At 47.3% G+C, this 19,269-nt stretch overlaps 1 protein-coding gene across 1 annotated transcript in view; it reads left to right on the plus strand.

Moving 5' to 3' along the window:
• SFI1 (SFI1 centrin binding protein) overlaps window positions 1-19,269 on the plus strand; it is an 88,227-nt gene that overhangs the window by 49,976 nt on the left and 18,982 nt on the right. Inside the window, exons 9-15 of the mRNA XM_055549592.1 lie at window positions 3,691-3,847; window positions 6,025-6,186; window positions 7,917-7,987; window positions 9,818-9,910; window positions 11,942-12,039; window positions 13,208-13,274; window positions 17,961-18,091. Of these exons, the coding sequence (XP_055405567.1) occupies window positions 3,691-3,847; window positions 6,025-6,186; window positions 7,917-7,987; window positions 9,818-9,910; window positions 11,942-12,039; window positions 13,208-13,274; window positions 17,961-18,091 (779 nt within the window). The remainder of the gene's footprint in view (window positions 1-3,690; window positions 3,848-6,024; window positions 6,187-7,916; window positions 7,988-9,817; window positions 9,911-11,941; window positions 12,040-13,207; window positions 13,275-17,960; window positions 18,092-19,269) is intronic.

Below are 19,269 nucleotides of genomic sequence, written 5' to 3' on the forward strand. Positions count from 1 at the left end.
CCTTTGAGAAGCGGTTCAATGTTGTTGCGTGGAATAAGAGAAGACAGCACTTCAAAATGACGAGTTTTTTGATTTTGGGTCAGCTCATGAGGCACCCACTTAATCGAGCCTTTTCACCTTTCCAGTTTGCTTCAAATGCCAAATAACTGATTTAGAATGGTTGATGTTGAGTTCTTTGCCAGCTTCTTGTATAGTGGTAAGAGATCAGCTTCGATGATCCTCTCACCTGCTGCTGCTAAGTCGCTTCAGTCGTGTCCAACTCTGTGCAACCCCATAGATGGCAGCCCACCAGGCTCCGCCATCCCTGGGATTCTCCAGGAAAGAGTACTGGAGTGGGTTGCCATTGCCTTCTCTGGATCCTCTCAGCTGGTTGTTGTCAGCTTCCAATGGCCAGCCACTGTGTTCCTCATCTTCAAGGCTCTTGTCTCCTTTGCAAAACTTCTTGAACCACCACTTCTCTACATTCCTTAGCAGCTCCTGACCCAAATGCGTTGTTGATGTTGCAAGTTGTCTCCACTGCTTTGAGACCCATTTTGAACTTGAATAAGAAAACTGCTTGAATTTGTCTTTTGTCTAACAGCATTTCCATAGTCCAAAGTAAATATAAACAGCAAGTAATAGGTCATTAGGAAAAAAATAAAGCAAGAAATGCACATTAAAATGATATATAGCATAATCACATTTAAGAATGTATTCCAGTATCAAGTGGCAAACTTCAACAATGGAAAACCACAATCACTTTGCACCAACCTAATAGAAGATCCTGAGTGCCACAGCTAAGACTTGGTGCAGCCAAATAAAAAATAGTTATTTAAAAATAAGTAGCAAAATGGAGAGATTTAACTTACAAAGCAGTCATAACTAATGAAAAAGGACCACTGGCTGCTGTGCTAAGAACAGACCACGGAAAATCAAGAGTAAAAGCAGAGAGGACAGTTAGGAAACAATTTCAAAGTTCCAGGCGAGACTCTGGGCCAAGATGAGAGCAAGATGGTGTTGGATTCTGGATATGTTTTGAAGGAATTGCCAACAGGGTTTGCTGCTGGACAGATAAGGTGTGAACCCTCAGAGAAAAAGTCTGAGAGGACTCCCAGGTGCTTCGGCCTGAGTCACTGGACCAGTGGAGTTGCTGTTTACTGAGATAGGGAAGGTGAGGGGAGAGGCAGGTTTGTGGGGAGACGGGGAGGAGCTGCATCCTGGGCTCCGTAACTTTAGCTTGATGGGCCTTTCATGTGACCTTGAGGGACTGTCAGGGAGGAGCAGGGTGGGTATGTGTGGAGTGTTGAGTCCACACCAGAGGGAGTCCTCAGCACACAGGTTTCATTTGGAGCCACAAGATGGTGAAGGCACAGAGGGAGTGCGTGTAGCCAGTGGCACTGAGCCTGCCCAGTGAAGAGACGGAAATCGGTGGTGGGAGAGGAGAGGCGGAGGCAAGGAGGCCCGGTGGGGACGGTGAGCTGTGTTAGACGCTTCTGGCAGGCAAGGACTGTGGTTTGGCCTTTGGATTGAACAACGTGGAGGTCATCGATGCCCTTGATAAGAGCAGTTTCAGTGAACCCAAGGAGGAGAGGATCTCCCTGCTTATTGGGGGAAGAGAAGTGAGAAAGTAGACAGCCCTTCTGAAGAGTTTGGAAAGGAAAGGAGAGCACTTGGGTGTTGGTGGGTGGCCGAGTGGTCTAGAGAGGGGTGTTGGGTGGTTGGTTTGAGGATCACTGATCTATTCGCTTCTGGAAGTATTTTTGTGACCATAAAGTTTTAAAACTTTATTTATTTATGGACAAGTCTTCATTGCTGCACCCGAGCTCTCTCGTTGCCGTGCATGGGCTTCCCGCTGTGGTGGCTTCTCTTGTTGCAGAGCATGAGCCCTAGGCATGCGGGCCCAGGAACGGGCTTAGTTGCCCCGAGGCTTGTGGTAGCTCCTGAACCAGGGATCAAACCTTTGTCCCCTGCACTGGCAGGCAGATTCTTAATTACTGGACCAAGAGTGAAGTCTCGTGTCACACTAGTCTGCAGCTTTTTCCCTTAACTTTTTAATTTTGACAAGTACCAGATCACATAAAAGCTAGATACTGGCTTCTCTTCACCAGGTTAACCCATCCTTAGCATCTTCCCACGTTTGCTTTCTCAAGTGTATCAGTGTATTTCTTGTATTTGCTGAGTCGCTTTAAAGTTGCAGACATCAAGTTTAAGCCTGAGTGAAAGTGAAAGTCACTCAGTCGTGTCCAAGTCTTTGTGACCCCATGGACTCATACAGTTTATGGAATTCTGTAGGCCAGAATACTGGAGTGGGTAGCCTATCCCTTCTCCAGAGGAGCTTCCTGACCCAGGAATAGAACCAGGGTCTCCTGCATTGCAGGTGAATTCTTTACCAACTGAGCTATCAGGGAAGCCCCCACCCTGAATACTTCAGCTCATATCTCCTAAAACAAGGATGTTTTCTTACGTAACCACATCCTCACTGTGTAATGTTGATATGATAATATCGAGACCACAGTTTGTATTGCAGCTGTATATTGTTGCTCTTTTAGTGTCAGATCCAGGGCCCAATCAAAGGTCACCCATTGCTTTTGGTTGTCACATCCCCAAAGGGAGAAATAACAGCACGTTTGAATGCTGATTTTAAAAATCTAGCAGAGAGTTAAAGTTGATGACACAGGAAGGGAATGGGGGTAATTGCCAGAGTGATAAACTTGAGAAGGTGAGAGAAGATGGAAGGTAGGGGTGACCTTTGTTGGGAGTGTGGAGAGAAGGCAGAGCCCCTGGGGGATGTGTGGGAGCTTGAGAAAATTATCTTTTGATTGCTTTTATTTTCTTGGCGAAATAGAAAAAATGGTATTCAGATGAGAGGAAGGAAGGGAGAAGGGATGTCACAGGTTTACAGAGGTATGAAGGTATAAAAGAAGATATCAAGTCATCTATGACAGTTTCCTTCAGAGTAGGGCAGGCGTATTGCTGGGTGTGCATGAAGACCTTCCCAAGGGTACCCGTAGATGGATAATCTTAAGGGAATCCATCCGCAGACCCTCGGTTTCTGTAGGTCCATGTCCTGGGGACTCACATGCTGAGAAAGGGCCTCGACCATAGGCTTCCTCCCCCTTTGGAAGAAAAGACAGAGCCTCACCTGTCCCAGATCTGAATTAATTATACCACCCCTTGGATTGTCCCAGCTTATTATTCCTCTTCTTGTTTTCCCCCCTCTTAATCGAGGAAAGAAGGGCTTTCTCTAGTTGTGCTGAGCAGGGGCCACTCCACAGTTACAGCGCGTGGACTCGGTTCGGTGACTTCTCCTGTTGCAGAGCCTGGGCGCTCGGGCCTGTGGGCCTCTGGAGTTGCTGCACGCAGCCTTCAGCCCTTGGGGCTCCCGGGCTCGAGAGCACAGGATCAGTGTTGGTGGTGCACAGGCTTGGTTGCCCTGAGGCGTGTGGAATCTTCCCCAGCCAGGGATCGAACTGTGTCTCCCGCATTGGCAGGTGGATTCTTTACCCCCGGACCTCCAGGGAAGTCCCAGAATGCCCTTCTCAAAGATCCTCTCACCCCACATCCCCATCACTTACGATCCTGCTTTGGAATCGCCACTTCCTCGTTCTCTGACTTCACCCTCTCCAGTGTGTGGGTTTCTCTTTTCCCTCACCTGTATTTCACCTCTGGTTTCCTGCCTCCCTTAATGGTTGTCTTTTTTCTGGTTTTCAGGCTTGGTCACGGTGGCAGGAGCAGCTCCTCTTTGTCCGGAGGGAGAGACGGAAGACGGTCTCCGCAGTGACACACCTTCAGCGTCGGCAGCAGTGGAGAGCCCTCAGGGCCTGGCTTGAGTACCTGCAGCTGCGCAGAGAGAAGAGGCGGCGGAACCGTGAGTCCTGGGCGCCAGGGGTAGAGGGAGGGTCACATGCCCACTCCGCCAGGGCTGGCCATGTATTTACTGGGCTGGTAACAGTTACAGCACAGATTTTGAAAGAAGAGATCGAGGAGGACAATAAAGCATCCTGAATTCACGCTTAAGTTATTTCCTTCTGTGTTTTTTTTTCAATATTTTATTCAATTTTTTTTTACTTTATTATTGTATTTTATTGAATGAAAGATTCTTTACATTCTGTAGAGCTTTACAGTTTTCAGAAGCTGCGCACACGTAATTTTGTATAATCCCATAACAAGCCCCCTCCCCGCTGGCAACCATTAGTTTGTTCTCCACACAGCCGAGTCTGCTTCTCTTTTTTCTTGATTCGCTAGTCTGTTGTGTTTTTAGATCCCACGCATAAGTGGCTTCGTACACTATTTGTTGTGTCTGACTTGTTTTTAAAGTGGCGTTTTGTGTCCTCTTCCCCTCAAGGGACCGGCGTTCTCCGGAAGGGGCTCCTTTTCAATGCATTTAATTCAGTAGGATTTTAATTATGCTATAAGCGCTGCAATTATTATGATTAGTATGATATGCACAGTTTTGTATCTTGCTTTTTTCCATACAACTAATCGATGCTTTCCTGTGTCTTTAAGTTACTTTTTATAAGATTTTTTCTTGTGTGTGTGTGTACCATTTTTAAAGTGGTTGAATTTGTTATGGTATTGCTTCTGTTTTAAGTTTTGGTTTTTTGGTCATGAGGCATGTGAGATCTTAGTTTCCTGACCAGGGATTGAACCTACATCCCCTGATTTGGAAAGGTGAAGTCTGTTTTTTTCTTTTTAACTTTTTATTTTATTATGGGGTATAGCCTAATGAACAACATTATGATAGTTTCAGATGGGAACTCAGCCATACATACACATGTGTCCATTCTCGGCCAAACTCGCCTCCCATCCAGGCTGCCATGTAACATTGAGCAGAGTTCCTTGTGTTATACAGTTATCCACTTAAAATGCAGTGGTGTGTACATATCCATCCCAGACTTCCTAACTATCCAGAAGACGAACTCGGAACCACTGGACCGCCAGGGAAATCCCGTAAAATTTTTTTTTTTTTTTTAATGACTGTGTTTTACAGGGGGCGCTTACCTTAATATACTTAGTCATTCTTCTATTAATAGATATTTGGGGGAATCTGTGGCAGTCCAGTGTTAGGACTCCATGCTGTCACTGCTGAGGGCGAGGACTTGATCCCTGGTTGGGGAACTAAAATCCCATAAGCTGTGTGGTGTGGCCAAAAAAAGAGAGAGAAAACAGATATTTGGGTTGTTTGTCCCTAGTTATGCAGACGCATGATTTATGATGTTGAGTTTTCTGAGCACTATCCTGAAGGTTTAGTTTTCCAACAGTAGGTCAGAAGTAACGACAAATTGGCCATGAAGGCCAGTACTTTTTGTCCTTCAGTTTCTCGAGCCCACACAGAAGTCCTGGCCGCAGGATTAGGCTCCCCTGCTTTCCCCAGGCCTCCCTGCAGGATTCCTAGCCTACCAGCACTGTCTCTTGGGAGAGCTGATGTGCCCACTTGAAAATAGTGATGAGGGACCCACTGTCTGGATGCCCAAGCCTGGAAGTTCAATGAAGGCATGAAGCTATTTAATGATGAGTTGCAGACTAATACATGCCTCCACCTAAGGCATTCTCATCCCAGGACCAGTGCCCTTCCCCTCTCTGGCCTTAAGCTCATCAGGCCATTAGCTAATTAGTCTTAAAAGGAGATGGAGCTGGCGGCCTGTATCAGCCTGGCTGACGGCTCACAGAAGCCTCTGCCAGCGTGTCGACCAAGTCGTGTGTCACTGACTTGTTCCTGAAGTCCCGAAATGCTGGTAAAGAGGCAGGAGTAAAATGGGGTTTTCTCTACAAACAGCCGTCCCCGTTCCTGCTCCTCGGTCACTAACCAGGAGCTTCAGTCCTTTGACAGAATCCTTTTCTCTTTCCTTGGAGAGCAGAACTGTAGCTAAGGAATCCATAGTAACCCTCCCCTATTCAAAACCCTTTTTTCCAACGTTCTCTGTGGAGCAGCAGCCTTAAATCCCAGCTGTGTGCCAGTGATGGGTTTCAGCCCATCCTAGAGATGCCTCAAGCTCGTGGCCCAGCCTTGACGGGGAAGCACTGAAGCTCCTTTCTCTGTTGCAGAGATGGCCGAGCAAGTCCAGCGTGCCACCCTGCTCCAGATGCACTTCTCTGCCTGGCGGCAGGCCTGGGCGTGGAGGGAGAGCCTGCACGCCCACCACGGGCGGGTGGAGGGCCTGGCCAGGAGGACGCTGCTGCGGAGGGCCTTGACGCGCTGGAAACACTGTATCCTTTGCATTCCTCAGGCCTGTCCTCTGGCCCAGCCAAGACAGGGAGAGCCCGGCAGCCTGTAAGACAGTCAGGAGACACGTGGGAAACGGTTACCCAGCAGTTTCGGACAGTCCTGAACTCTGGTCGGCTTGTTAAAAAAAAAATTTTTGTTCCATTCTGGGAATACTCACACAAAAGAGTGTGTATAACAAACATTTGTAGTTTAAAGAATAATAGTAAAATGAGCACAACTCAGTAGAACATCGCACACACCCCAGTCCGCTCCTCCCTGACTGTATTCCCTTTCCTCCCTCTCAGAAGCATTCCCACTGCCCTGATTTTGTTATCATTTCATCCTTTTCTTCCTGCCCATTAGATGGTGGAAGTAGCCATGCCGTTTCTGCTTCAGAAATTTGTTTCATTTCACTTCTGTTTCAGAAAGCCTTCTGTCCTTGGTGGCCATGTTGTTAGGATCCCAGCTTCCGTTCCTTGAGCTGCTGCTATGTGCAGACGTTGTGATTATCTCCTTAATCCTCATAGCAACCCGGTGGAGTGGGTGTCGCCATCTCCATCTCACAGATAAGGAAGCGGAGTCGGGGGTGCTAAGTGATTTTCAGTCTCATTGGCAGAGCCAGGCTTCTGACTCCAGTGCACTTTCTTAATCCCTCCCCGTGCTGCAGTCTGTGCCCAGGTTTGGGGTTTGGACTGCCCTGGATATTCACCCATGTTTGCGTTTGTTCACTGAACTCTTGTTTTAAACTCCTGCCCAAGTTCTTGAATACAGGGGAACCTAGAAACTTAACAGTAGCTCATTGTCAACTGGGGGGAAGTAGACATGAAAACCAGTCTGTGTAAATGTGGCCTGATAAGTACTATCATAAAGGTTTGTATTAAGTCCTGCTGGAGCTGCTGTGGAGACCTAGCTGAGGAGGTAATTGATGTTTGAGCTGAATTTAAGCCTTGCGGGCTGACACATTCTCCCGACAGGGGAATCGGGAGAGGCGGTTCAGGTGTAAGGAGTGGCATTTATGCAGGTGTGGATGAGGAAGGGCACCAGGGGTGGTGACCGGGGTCTGCACTGCATTGTGGGGTGTTAGGGGCAGGCAGATACAGGCTGGGGACTGGCTCGTGGGGCCCTTGTGTGGGTGGTCAGGAATCTGGGCTTCATCCCGGGACGCTGAGGATCCCCTGCAGGTTTTTGGGAAGCGATGCAGCAGATCTGTACTTTGGGAAGGACGAGGCTCAATGGTGGGAGTGAAGCTGGCACAGGGGACCCAGTCTGGTGCACGGCCCAGTGCTGGGGGTGGGGACAGAACACAGAGACAAGGAGGGGAGCAGATGGACTCGGCAGCTGAGAGATGGAGGGGTAGGAGGAGAAAAGGACTGAAAATAACTCCAAGGGTTTTAGCTTAGACATCTGACCGGATTGTGCTGCCAAAACAGAGAGTGCGGGAGTCTCAGGTTCTGCCGAGATTTTTAAATGTTTACTCTGACTGGTAGCAGTTTATCTCGACTATATTTGCCCCTCATGAAGCAGGCATCAGAGGGGAGAAAGGCAGATAAATAACTCACATCGTGGTTCCCCTCAATCCTCTCTTCCCTGGGTCATCAGGTGAGATGAGGCAGACACCAGCCCTCCTGGCTCACCTGTCGTCACCTGCAGCTGGGACCCTTGGGACGGGTCACTGGGGTCGCACCAGGCTGGGGTGGGGCCTTGTCGAGACGAGAAGCCTTGACTCGGGCAGACATGCTGCTGTGCGCAGAGGAAGTTGAGCGGTGGAAGGCGGCGGGAGAACACTACAGGCGCGGCCTGCTGGTAAGGTCGCCGCGGCCGTGCTCGGGCATCCCTCCTTGGGGGGCCCGACCCTCGTCATGCTCTTTAAGTGCATCTGGTTGTGTGGTTGCCATTCGTCATGGAAGCCCCCTTCATTGTCTTGTCCTGATTTTAATTTTGGATCAGAGATGGCGATGGTGTGGGGTCAGAAGGGTTGGGAGCTGCAGAGGAGCCTTAGAAGCGATCTAGTCCTGGGGTATCAACACTTCAGGCCCCCTCTTTAAATGGTGGAGGCCTAGTCTTGAAAATCAATCCAAGTTGAGGTGCGTGGATGAAGCCAGGTCTTAGAATAGTGTCCATTTTGCTGTCCCCCACCCTCACCTCACGAGGTGGCCTCCAGACACTGTCAGGAGCCTCTGGGGGCCCACAGATCACTCTGTGAAAACCCCTAGGTGCTTCTTCTCTGTCTCAGAAAACTGAAAGCAAGCCTGTGGAGCATGGGCTCTGCTTAGTCACCCATGAAGCATTTTGGATGGAGCTGGAGCCAGGCCAGCATGTCTTGCCCCTGTCCCCCCACCTCAGTCACCAAAGATTACTTCTTTTCCTTCTGTTCTACTCTGCAAATATTTGCGGTTGTGTAAATATACAAGATTGCCAAGAGGAATAGCAACAACTGCAGATATACAGGTGATACCACCCTAATGACAGAAAGCAAAGAGTAACTGAAGAGCCTTTTGATGAAGGTGAGAGAAGAGGGTGAAAAAGCTGGCTTAAAACTCAACATTCAAAAAACGAATATCGTGGCATCTGATCCCATCACTTCATGGCAAATAGATGGGGAAACAATGGAAACAGTGACAGACTTTATTTGGGGGAGCTCCAAAATTGCTGTGGCTGGTGACTGCAGCCATGAAATTAAAAGTCACTTACTCCTTAAAAAAAAATCTTCAACCGAGATAACGTATTAAAGAAAAGAAATAACATATTAAGAAAAGCTGACAATCCGAGATAGCATATTAAAAAATAGAGACATCAATTTGCCAGCAAAGGTCCAGCTAGTCAAACCTATGGTTTTTCCAGTAGTCATGTACAGATATGACAGTTGGACCGTAAAGAAGGCTGAGCACCGAAGAATTGATACTTTCGAACTGTGGTGCTGGAGAAGACTCTTGAGAGTTCCTTGGACTGCAGGGAGCTCAAACCAGTCTATCCTAAAGGAAATCAGCCCTCAGTATTCATTGGAAGGACTAATGCTGAAGCTCGAATACTTTAGCCACATGATGCGAAGAACTGACTCATTGGAAAGACCCTGATGCTGAGAAAGATTGAAGGCAGGAGGAGAAGCTGGTGACAGAGGATGAGATGGTTGGATGGCATCAGTGACTCAGTGGACATGAGTTTGAGCAAACTGGGGGAGATAGTGAAGGGCAGGGAAGCCTGGTGTGCTGCAGTCATGGGGTCACAAAGAGTCGAACATGACTAAGCAACTGAACCAAGTATACACATTGACCCCACATGGTAAAAAAAAAAAAATAAACCCACCATAATCTGAAAGTCTGTCTCTTTTCTGAGAGGCAGTGGTGATATTTTGACCTTTGGTGTTTCTGTGTGGGTCACAGGGACTTCTCCTGATCAGAGGTGAGGGTGATTTGTTTTTGTGTGTGCAGTACCTATGGGCAACAGGGAGTGTTTATTAAGTGCCTACTGTGTGGGCTGCTTGCATCAGACTCCCAGTTGAATCTCAAAGCAGAGAAACACTGTCTGGGACCCGGGAGCGTCTGTGAACAGCCATGGCTGAGCTTCTCACCACCTTCTCCGGCATCGAGCTTACTGTTACAGGCTCACTGTTGACTGTGTCTGTTCTTTTCACAGCATCTTTGCTTTAAAGCCCTGAAAGACAACGTGACCCACGCCCGTCTCCAACGGATAAGAAGGAATCTTGCTCACCAACAGCATGATGTCATGGTGAGGCCCTCTTCTGTACCAAGGCACTTCTTCTGATGGCCCTTCTTTCTCTCTTTCTTTAACCTTTGTGCTTAGAGGTTTGTTCAGATCTTGAGACTCCAAAACCTTCAGGTCCATATTCTTCAGTGATCCATACCACAGGATAGAGAAACTTTTTTCTCTTATGTAATGCCGTTTTTTATCTGTTTGCTTAAGAAAAAAAATTGGTGGTTGAATCAGAGGTCAAGCACTGTGGATTCAGCCTTGACCTGGGGAATATAGTCTTAAGTCGTGCATTCCAGGGACTTTGGTACTGTTTGCACTGTGTGTCTGTCATCTTCAGTGGTTAATTTTCCTGAGGGTAACCAACATTCTACCTTCATTTGTCAATTGTGCTTCTGGGCATAGAAGGGGGTTTTCTAATTGTGAAAGTGTTCAAATGTACAGAAAAAATATAAAAAATAGTATAATAAACCTCAGTTTACTTTACCATTTAAGTTCAAAAGTTGTTAACAATTGCTTTTTTTTCCTGAGTCATTTCAAAGTAAATTACAGATGTTATGACACTTTACATGTAAATGCTTCAGTGCATCGCCCCCAGATGAGAGCATTTCGCTCTATATTATCATCCCGAACAAAACGAATAGTAATGCTCGAATATTAACCAGTGTGTGCTCACGCAGTCATGTCCAACTCTTTGCAACCCCTTGGACTATAGCCTGCCAGGCTCCTCTGTCCATGGGATTTTCCAGGCAAGAATACTGGAGTGGGTTGCCATTTCTATTCCAGGGGATCTTCCCGACCCAGGGGTGGAACCTGTACCTCTTGCATCGGCAGGATTCTTTACCACTAGTGCCACCTGAGAAGCCCAATATTAACCAATACCGAGCACATGTTGAAATTTCCATATTCAAATTCAGTTGCCCCAGACCCAAATGTGTTTATAGTTGTTTTTTACAAGCCAGGATTCAATTAAAAATTTATGACTTATTACATTGGGTTATGTCTCTTAAGACTCTAGTAAATCAATAAGCTTCCCCCACCCCCCATTTCTTTTGTTTAACATGTTTGTTTTTTAATTGTGGTAAAACACACAAAACTTATCATCTTACCCATTAAGTGTACAGTTCAGTGGCATTAAGTACATTAACATCGCTGTGCAGCCACCATCCATCTCCAGAATCCTTTCATCTTGCGGAACCAAAACAGTAAATCCCAGTCTCCTCCACCTCCCCCAGCCCCTGGCAACCACTGCTCTCCTTCCTGTCTCTGTGGATTTGACTGTTCCAGGTACCTCATATTTATAGAACTTTGCCCTTTTGTGACTGGATCATTTCACTTAGCATAACGTATATATGTATTTTTAATGACATTGACTTTTTGAAAAGGAAGACCAGTTTTTTGTACAGTCTTCCTATTCTCCATTTTTCTGTTTACTTTTGATGTCATTTGATTTCCCTTTTTCCTATGTAGCTCTTGTGAACTGGAAATTAGATCTAAGGGCTTGACTAGACTGAAGTTAAATGTTCTTTGGCAAGACTACTTCGTAGACAGTGAGCTTCCTTCACCAAGGTAAAGAATCTACCTGCCAATGCAGGAGATGCAAGAGATCCAGGTTCAGTCCCTGCGTTGGGAAGATCTCCTGGAGTAAGAAATGGCAACCCACTCCAGTATTCTTCCCTGGGAAATCCCATGGACAGAGGAGCATGGTGGGCTAGGGTCCATGGGGTCACAAAAGATTCATAAGTAGTAATATGTAATAAGATCAGTTTTAATTTCTAAAATGGTGTTGGCCTCCTTGAGGCCCCGATTAGGAACAGCTTCTTCATTTTGATTTCCACAGATCTGATAGATTCAGCAGTTTGTTTTTTATGTTGGCCCAGAATAGTTCCATATAGTTTGACCATAATTATTTTTTAAGTCTGTTACATGTCAGGTGTTCCAAATTGAGGTAATTCCTGCATCTTTTGGAGTTACAGATTCACTACCTAATGGGTCAGGAGAGATCGTTTTGCATTAATGCACTTCCATTTCCTTCTTGTTTCACTTCAGCTGCTGCACAGGGTCTGGAACCTCTGGCAGTCGCGGCTCGAGCAGAGGGAGGAAAGAGAGCAGCTGCCCTTCCTGCGTGCTGCCTGGGACCACAGCAGGTAGGGACGTGGCCTGCAGGCTCCCCAGGGGCCCTCTGTGACTTGCTGCTGGTCTCTAGGAGTCATCACTCGCCCTTCCCCACGTTACTGTGCAGATTCGGAAAGGCCCTGCCATGGACCTGTGGTTCCTGCGCCTGCCTCTTCCGTTCGGTTGACGAGGTGGGAGGTGGGATGAGGAGCGCTTGTGCCGGTGCTTGGCCAGCAGCGCCTCAGGTCTCAGGCGTCGGTGACGTTCTGTCTTGGGATTCAGGCATCAGTAGTGTTACAGAGACGTCCCAGGCAGGTGCGTGTTTGTGGCTTGGTCTTGGAGGTTGTGAAGCATGTCCTCAGTTAAACATTCAGTTAGAGTAAGTAAATAAAAGCATCACATGTCTACAGGGAAAACTCAGAATGTATAGAAAAGAAGTAGAAAGTAAAAAGTAAAGGCTGCCTGGACGCCTTCCTTCAACGGCTTAGTCTTATTCTTCAGAGGGAACCACTGTTCACTTTTTTTTTTTTTTTTTTGACTGCCCCTCGTGGCTTGTGGGATTTTTAATTCCCCCACCAGGGATTGAACCAGGGTCCTCAGCAGTGAGTGTGGAACCCTAACCACTGGATTGCCAGGGAATCCACTTTTCTAAAAAATTTTTTTATTACTTTTTATTCACTTTCTTGCTGCAAGACATGTTCAATAAACCTTCCCCCAAGAGTATAACTTAATTTGCATAGCTATGGGTCCAATTTTGGAGCACTTTTTGATGAGTCAGTGAGAATCCCAGTATTTAGCCGGCTCATATCGGAGCTGCCAGGGTATATCACTATTATAAGTCCTGTTTTACAAAGCTGAGTGTGGTTCTCAATCTCAGAATTACTGTGAAGGCATGTCACAGACCAACATGGTCCTAAAAGACCCCAGAGTTTGGCCATAAAACCAGAAAGTTCAGCATATTGGGGGGATTTCATACATATTACCTAATTCCAAGTCCACTGTCCTTGGTGGTCCAATTTGGTTTACAAGAAAGCTGTTAAATTTTGGGGATCGGGCCACAGTCCAAAATTAGGGGTTGGTGGATTTCATGTCAGAAATCTGAAGTACCTGCACCCAGATTCACCTTCCTTAAAGTCAAAACAAAAGTTTAGAAGCCTGGAAGTGGGAGGGTGACTCCCTTGGTGTTGTGTTTCATTTCAGAATAACATTGCTTCGCAAGTGTTTCCAGCTGTGGTCACGGTCCACCCAGAAGAGGCGATCCCAGCAGGTACAGAGTTCCTCAGCTCATCGGGCTCCGCTGGCTCACGTTCTTGGATCTGCTGGTGTTGGAGAGATTCTTAGGGAAGGCCTGTGTCAGGAGGCCTGGTGTTCTGGTTTGGAGGCAAGGGCACTGTGAAAAGCTCAAGGTTCTGCCCCAGGACCCTCCAGGGGTGTCAAGGTCTGCATGACTCCCATCCCTGCCTCCATGTGCTTTGACAGCACAGCTGCTCTCTGAAGGCGATGAGCGTATAAGCCATTCTGTTCACATCTTGACTGTCCTCAGCCAGCCCTTCATCCTGTGGGACCTTCGGGAGATGCCGGGGAAAGTGGAGAGCCTGAGTCCCATATCCCAGAGCTAAACCACGTGAGACACAGGTGCCCGCGGTGGTGGGAGGAGGCAGGTGGAGAAAGACTTACCGAGCAACTGCTATGCCTGAGACCAAGCCAGGCCCTGAGAATGCAGCTATGATACAAAGCTATGGTACAGAGGGTTCCTACTCTCACAGGGCTTGTAGTTCAGCCCCAGTGGGCCTCTAATGATGGCTGATCGCTGAACTGAGAAAGGTCGGTTTCCAGGCCACATCAGGCTCAGGGGAGTGTGTGTTCAATTGGTGATGTCTGCAGGGCCTCGCAGTAGGACATGGGCTGCTCAGCTCTTTGCTTGGCCTTCCCCCGGTGAAAATGGGCGGGACACAAACCAGGCTTCTCCTGGTTATTTTGCTGCTGCCCTCTCCACCTCCTCATCTATCTGCTGCTCGAGTCTGACACGTGGATCTAAGGAGTTTGGCTGGTTCCTTGGTTTGAACATCATACTGACTCCCTTGGGAGCTGGTCCTGTCTGCTCTTCTCCCTGTTCCTATTTCCACTCTGCCCTTCACAGCTGTGCACAGTCCAGCTGCCAGTCCTTCCTGGGTGTTCTCTGCCTGTTCCTTGTTTCCCAGTCTACCCACCGCCCTTTCAGCTCAGGTGTCAGTCCTGGTCCCTGCCCCCGTCCCACATGCAGCCTTCTCATCACCCGGCATTGGCTGCCCCCACCCCGTCCACCCCACCAGGCTCTAGGCTCCTTGAGCACAGAGCCTGCCCTGCCCCATTCATCTCCTGAACTGTTGGCCAAGGGCAGGCCCTGACTGTGTTTGGACGAGTGAGGGACACAGGTGAACAAACAGATGAGCTGCTGGTGACTGCTTCAGACTTTACCCCAAAGACCACCCCAGTGCTTGATGTTTGGGACTGATCAGGGCCTGGGTCGATTCTGCGTTACCTTTGCCTTCCACACCTGGAAAAGGCTTAGAATTGGTGCATTCTTTGACGTCCCTTTGGATTATTTGGCTGTTTTGGAAAGGACATTGCCACCTGGTCTCTCAAGGTCATTTAATGCAAGCACAACAGAATATGAAGAAAGAGCCCTTTTAGAAAAAGAACATGAGTCCCCAAGTTGAAAGGTTATGTTTATTCAAGGTGGAAAAGAAACAAAGGGTCTCATTGAATTTCTCCCTGAAAAAAGGGATCCCTCGACCCTGGGGCCCAGCACTGGAAGAAGGTCAAGGGTTGAGTCCTTATCTCTACAGGCCCTCCAGCGCAGCCCACACAGTGGACGGTCTGAAAAATAGTAAGAGCCCTGCTCAGCTGTTGTGGTTTAAAAAACCTGTAGCTAACAATCTGAGTATTATTGCTTGGTTCAGATATCCAGGAACACATCAGTGCCTTTTATTTTAAGAAAAGATAAACATGTTATTTATTATGCGTTTCCTTCTATTTAAGAAGTGATATTACAAAGAATGGCGAGAATGTTTGCTTGTTGTTGAAGCTGGGTGAGAAGTCTGTGGGGATTTGTTTTATTATTGCTTCTACTCTTGTTTATACTTGAAAATGCCCATAAGCAATAGGTAGACATCACAGAAAATTTGAGAAGTGTACAAAGACATAAAAAAAGAGAAAAAACACCCATAATCCTGCCTCTAAGATGACATTTGGTGAGTAAACCTGATATTTTTTTTCCTCTGTGTGCGTAGGAGTGTGTGTACCCATATATTCACAAACACACACGTAGGCATGCTGTAAAATTCTCTATTGCTCTGTAAAAAAAAAAAATCACCCCAAACTCAGTGGATTAAAACAACCACCGCTTTATTATGTTTTAAGGATTCTGTGTGTCAAAAATAGAGAGGACATAGCAAGGATGACTGGTCTCTGCTCCGTGTTGCTGGGGCCTCTGCTGGTATGATTCTAGTGCAGGGGGTTGGAGTCATTTAGCTTAGTTTCCTCACTCACTTACCTGGTTCTGGAGCTGGAATGACTCAAAGACAGGGCTCCACTGGGACTGTTAACTAGAGAGCCTACGCACGGCCTTCCCCAGAGGCTCGGGCTTCCTTTCAGCATGGCGGCCCCTGGGTAGCAGACTTCCTGTGTTGCAGCTCAGGGCTCCCAGAGTGTTCCCACAAACAGGACAGGAGCTATGTGGCTCTTTATGACCCAGCCTTCGAGGTCACTTAGTGTCACTTTCACCATTGGTCAAAGTAGTCACTGTCCACCCAGATTCAAGGAAAGGAAGATCAAAGAGTTTGCAGTCTTGTTTTTTGGTTTTGTTTTATTTGTTGTTACTGTTTTTGGCTGAGGCATGGGGGTTTTAGTTCCCCAACCAGGGATGGAACCCGTGCCCCTCCCAGTGGTGGAAGCCCTAGCCACTGGACTGACAGGGAATTCCCTGCAGCCAGCCCTATCTTAAAAACTGCCACACATGTGTATGCTTCCCCGCCGCCCCAAGATTTTGTATCATGGAGGCATATGTATCATTCTGTCAGTGGTACATCTTCCTACTGATATAGCCATAGAATAGCCATAGAATAGTAGTTGTTTTTGTCAATTGTTCAGCCGTGTCCAACTCTTTGTGACCCCATAGGCTGCAGCATACCAGGCTTCCTTGTCCTTCACTACCTCCTGGAGTTTGCCCAACCTCATGTCCATTGAGTCAGTGATGCCATCCAACCATCTCACCCTCTTGTCACACTCTTCTCCTGCCCTCAGTCTTTCCCAGCATCAGGGTCTTTTCCAATGAGTCAGCTCTTTGCAACAGGTGGCCCAAATATTGAAGCTTCAGCATCAGTCCTTCCAGTGAATATTGAGGGTTGATTTCCGTTAGGATTGACTGGTTTGATCTCTTTGCTGTCTAAGGGACTCACAAGAGTCTTCTGTAGCACCACAATTCAAAAGCATCAGTTCTTCGGCGCTCAGCCTTCTTTATGGTTCAACTCTCAGATCTGTACATGACTACTGGAAAAACCATAGCTTTGACTAGATGGACCTTCGTCAGCAAAGTGATGTTTCTGCTTTTTAATACTCTGTCTAGGTTTATCAAAAGTTTTCTTCCAAGGAGCAAGTGTCTTTTAATTCCATGGCTGCTGTCACCATCCTCAGTGATTTTGGAGCCCAGGAGAATAAAGTCTGTCACTCTTCCCATTTTTTTCTCCATTTATTTGCCATGGAGTGTTGGGATCAGATGCCATGATCTTAGTTTTCTGAATGTTCTGAAGTTTAAGCCAGCTTAAAACTGGACAGAACAGTAGTTGCCTTTTTTTCTTCCTATTTTTTATTTAAATATACATGTTTTTAATTTTAATTTGTGTTGGCTTCTGCCATACAACAGTGCAAATCAGCCATAATCATACATACATCCCCCCTCCCCCTCCCCGATCACATCCCTCTAGGTCATCTCAGAGGGCCAGACAGGGCTCCCGTGCTACACAGCAGCTTCTCACCAGCTTTCCGTCTGACACCCGATAGTGTCCATATGCGGAAGCTACTTCTTCATTCTCCCACTTGCTCCCTCCCACACTGTGTCTACAAGCCCATTCTCCACATCTGTATCTCCAGTCCTTCCCTGCAGATAGTATCATTTTTTTAGAGTCCATATATATGCATACATATGTTTGTTTTTCTGATTCACTGCACTCTGTAACAGGCTCTGGGTTCATCCACCTCACTAGAACTGACTCATTCATTCTTTTTTATGGCTGAGTGATATTCTGATACATGTACCACAACCTCTTTTTCCATTCACCTGTTGATGCCCATTTAGGTTGTTTCCGTGTCCTGGCTGTTGTAAACTGTGCTGCTGTGAACATTGGTACATGTGTCCTTTTTGATTATAGTTTTCTCAGGGTATATGCCCAGTACTGGGGTTTCTGGGTCACATGGTAGATTTTACTGGTCCTGTAGTAGATTAAGTAGCCTTTTATAATTACATAAAAATTTAAAGACTCTGTATTTCAAAAAAGTATTATAAAATCAAAAGATACAGGGTGAAAACTAAAATTGATAACACACACAACAGAGGACTAATAAATTTAAGGTTCAAAAAACCCGTATATGTCACTGAGTTAAATGCTGACAGTCAGTAAACTGGGCAATTAGGATGAACACTTGGGCCATAGGAAAAAACGTTAGATAGATATACATACACACATATATGGGGTCAAATGTAGGGAGAGATGCTTAATTCACTTTTAATGAAAGGCAAAGTTTTCCACCTATTATTTCATTTTTCACCTGTCATGTTGGCAGAAATTGGAAGTCATGCTTTTCATTTTAAAAGGTGTTTGTATCGGAAGCAGTCCTCCCTTGAGAATGTGACCTGGAAAGACTTTTTTCGTTTTTAATGTAAAGTGCAAATGGTCATTCACAGTCTTCCCCTCAGCTGTTGCAGGCCAGAGCAGACGGCCACTTCCAGCAGAGAGCCCTGCCTGCAGCCTTCCAGACGTGGAGGAGACTCTGGCGGTGGCGTCAGCAGCAGCGAGCCCTCGAGGCCCAGGCAGCGTGCTTTCACAGGTACCCCGCGCGGCTCCTCTCCGGCCATGTGTCTCGGGTCCAGGTCTGCTGCTGCCCATGCAGCCCTTTGTTTCCTTTCTCAGCCTGTTGGCGCCGTTGGCCCGGGTTCTTCCTGGATTTTCAACAGTGTGGGCTCACTGAGCTCGTCTGCCCGGAAGAGACAGCCCGTGTTTCCCCTGGGGAAACATTTGCCCATCTGTGTACAAGTGCTTCGAGAACTGCCCTGGTTTTACATCCCTTCCCGCATCACGAGCCGCAGTGAGCTGCTTTAAAGCTGCCCATCAGCTTCCCAGATCAGGGTGTGGCTGGACGTCGCATCACCTTGGCTGGCTTTCTTGAGCATGATTTCCCTGAAATGCTTGGCTCCTCTTCTGCTAGACCATTCTTTTCCCTCTTGATGGATGGGGTCTTCATTGGGGTGCTTCTTTAGTTGTTGTAAGTGTGAGCTTAGTTTCCCCGTGGCATGTGGGATCTTAGTTCCCCAACCAGGGATCAACCTGGGACCTTTGTCAACCCCAACCGGGGACCTGTGTCCCTCACATTGGAAGGCGGTCTCCTAGGCCACCAGGGAAGTCCCTCAACCTGACTTTTTGAAGCCTTGAAAATATTGTCAACCAAGTTAGGATGGACAGAACTCCATCCTTTTAGCTCCCGTGGGGGGCAGACTTGCCGAGAGCAGGTTTGCGCCACCCATTAGTGGAGTACCGTGAAGAGGTCATGAATGACTAACTGTCGGCCACAGAGGTGTAGGTGTGGTGCGAGGGGAGAACGGAACATACAGAAGCCCATTTGCCCATGACGACATCATCTCCACTAATAATTTCCTTCTCACAGCAGCCCGGAGAGAACAGGTTCAAAGTGGTGAATGACTCACCATGTAACAACAGCCAGTGTTTACATTCAGGTCTTCCTGATGCCAAAGTCCAGGTATTTGCTGCTGGATCAGGAGGAAGGTCTTTTTATGACTTGGTTCAGTCTAGTCACTCAGTTGTGTCCGACTCTGCAACCCCATGGACTGCAGCACGCCAGGCCTCCATGTCCATCAACAACTCCCGGAGTTCACCCAAACCCATGTCCATCGAGTTGGTGATGCCATCCAACCATTTCATCCTCTCTTGTCCCCTTCGCCTCCTGCCCTCAATCTTTCCCAGCATCAGGGTCTTTTCAAATGAATCAGC

The sequence above is a fragment of the Bubalus kerabau genome, chromosome 16 (assembly GCF_029407905.1).
Source record: "Bubalus kerabau isolate K-KA32 ecotype Philippines breed swamp buffalo chromosome 16, PCC_UOA_SB_1v2, whole genome shotgun sequence".
In the NCBI taxonomy this organism is placed as follows: domain Eukaryota; kingdom Metazoa; phylum Chordata; class Mammalia; order Artiodactyla; family Bovidae; genus Bubalus; species Bubalus kerabau.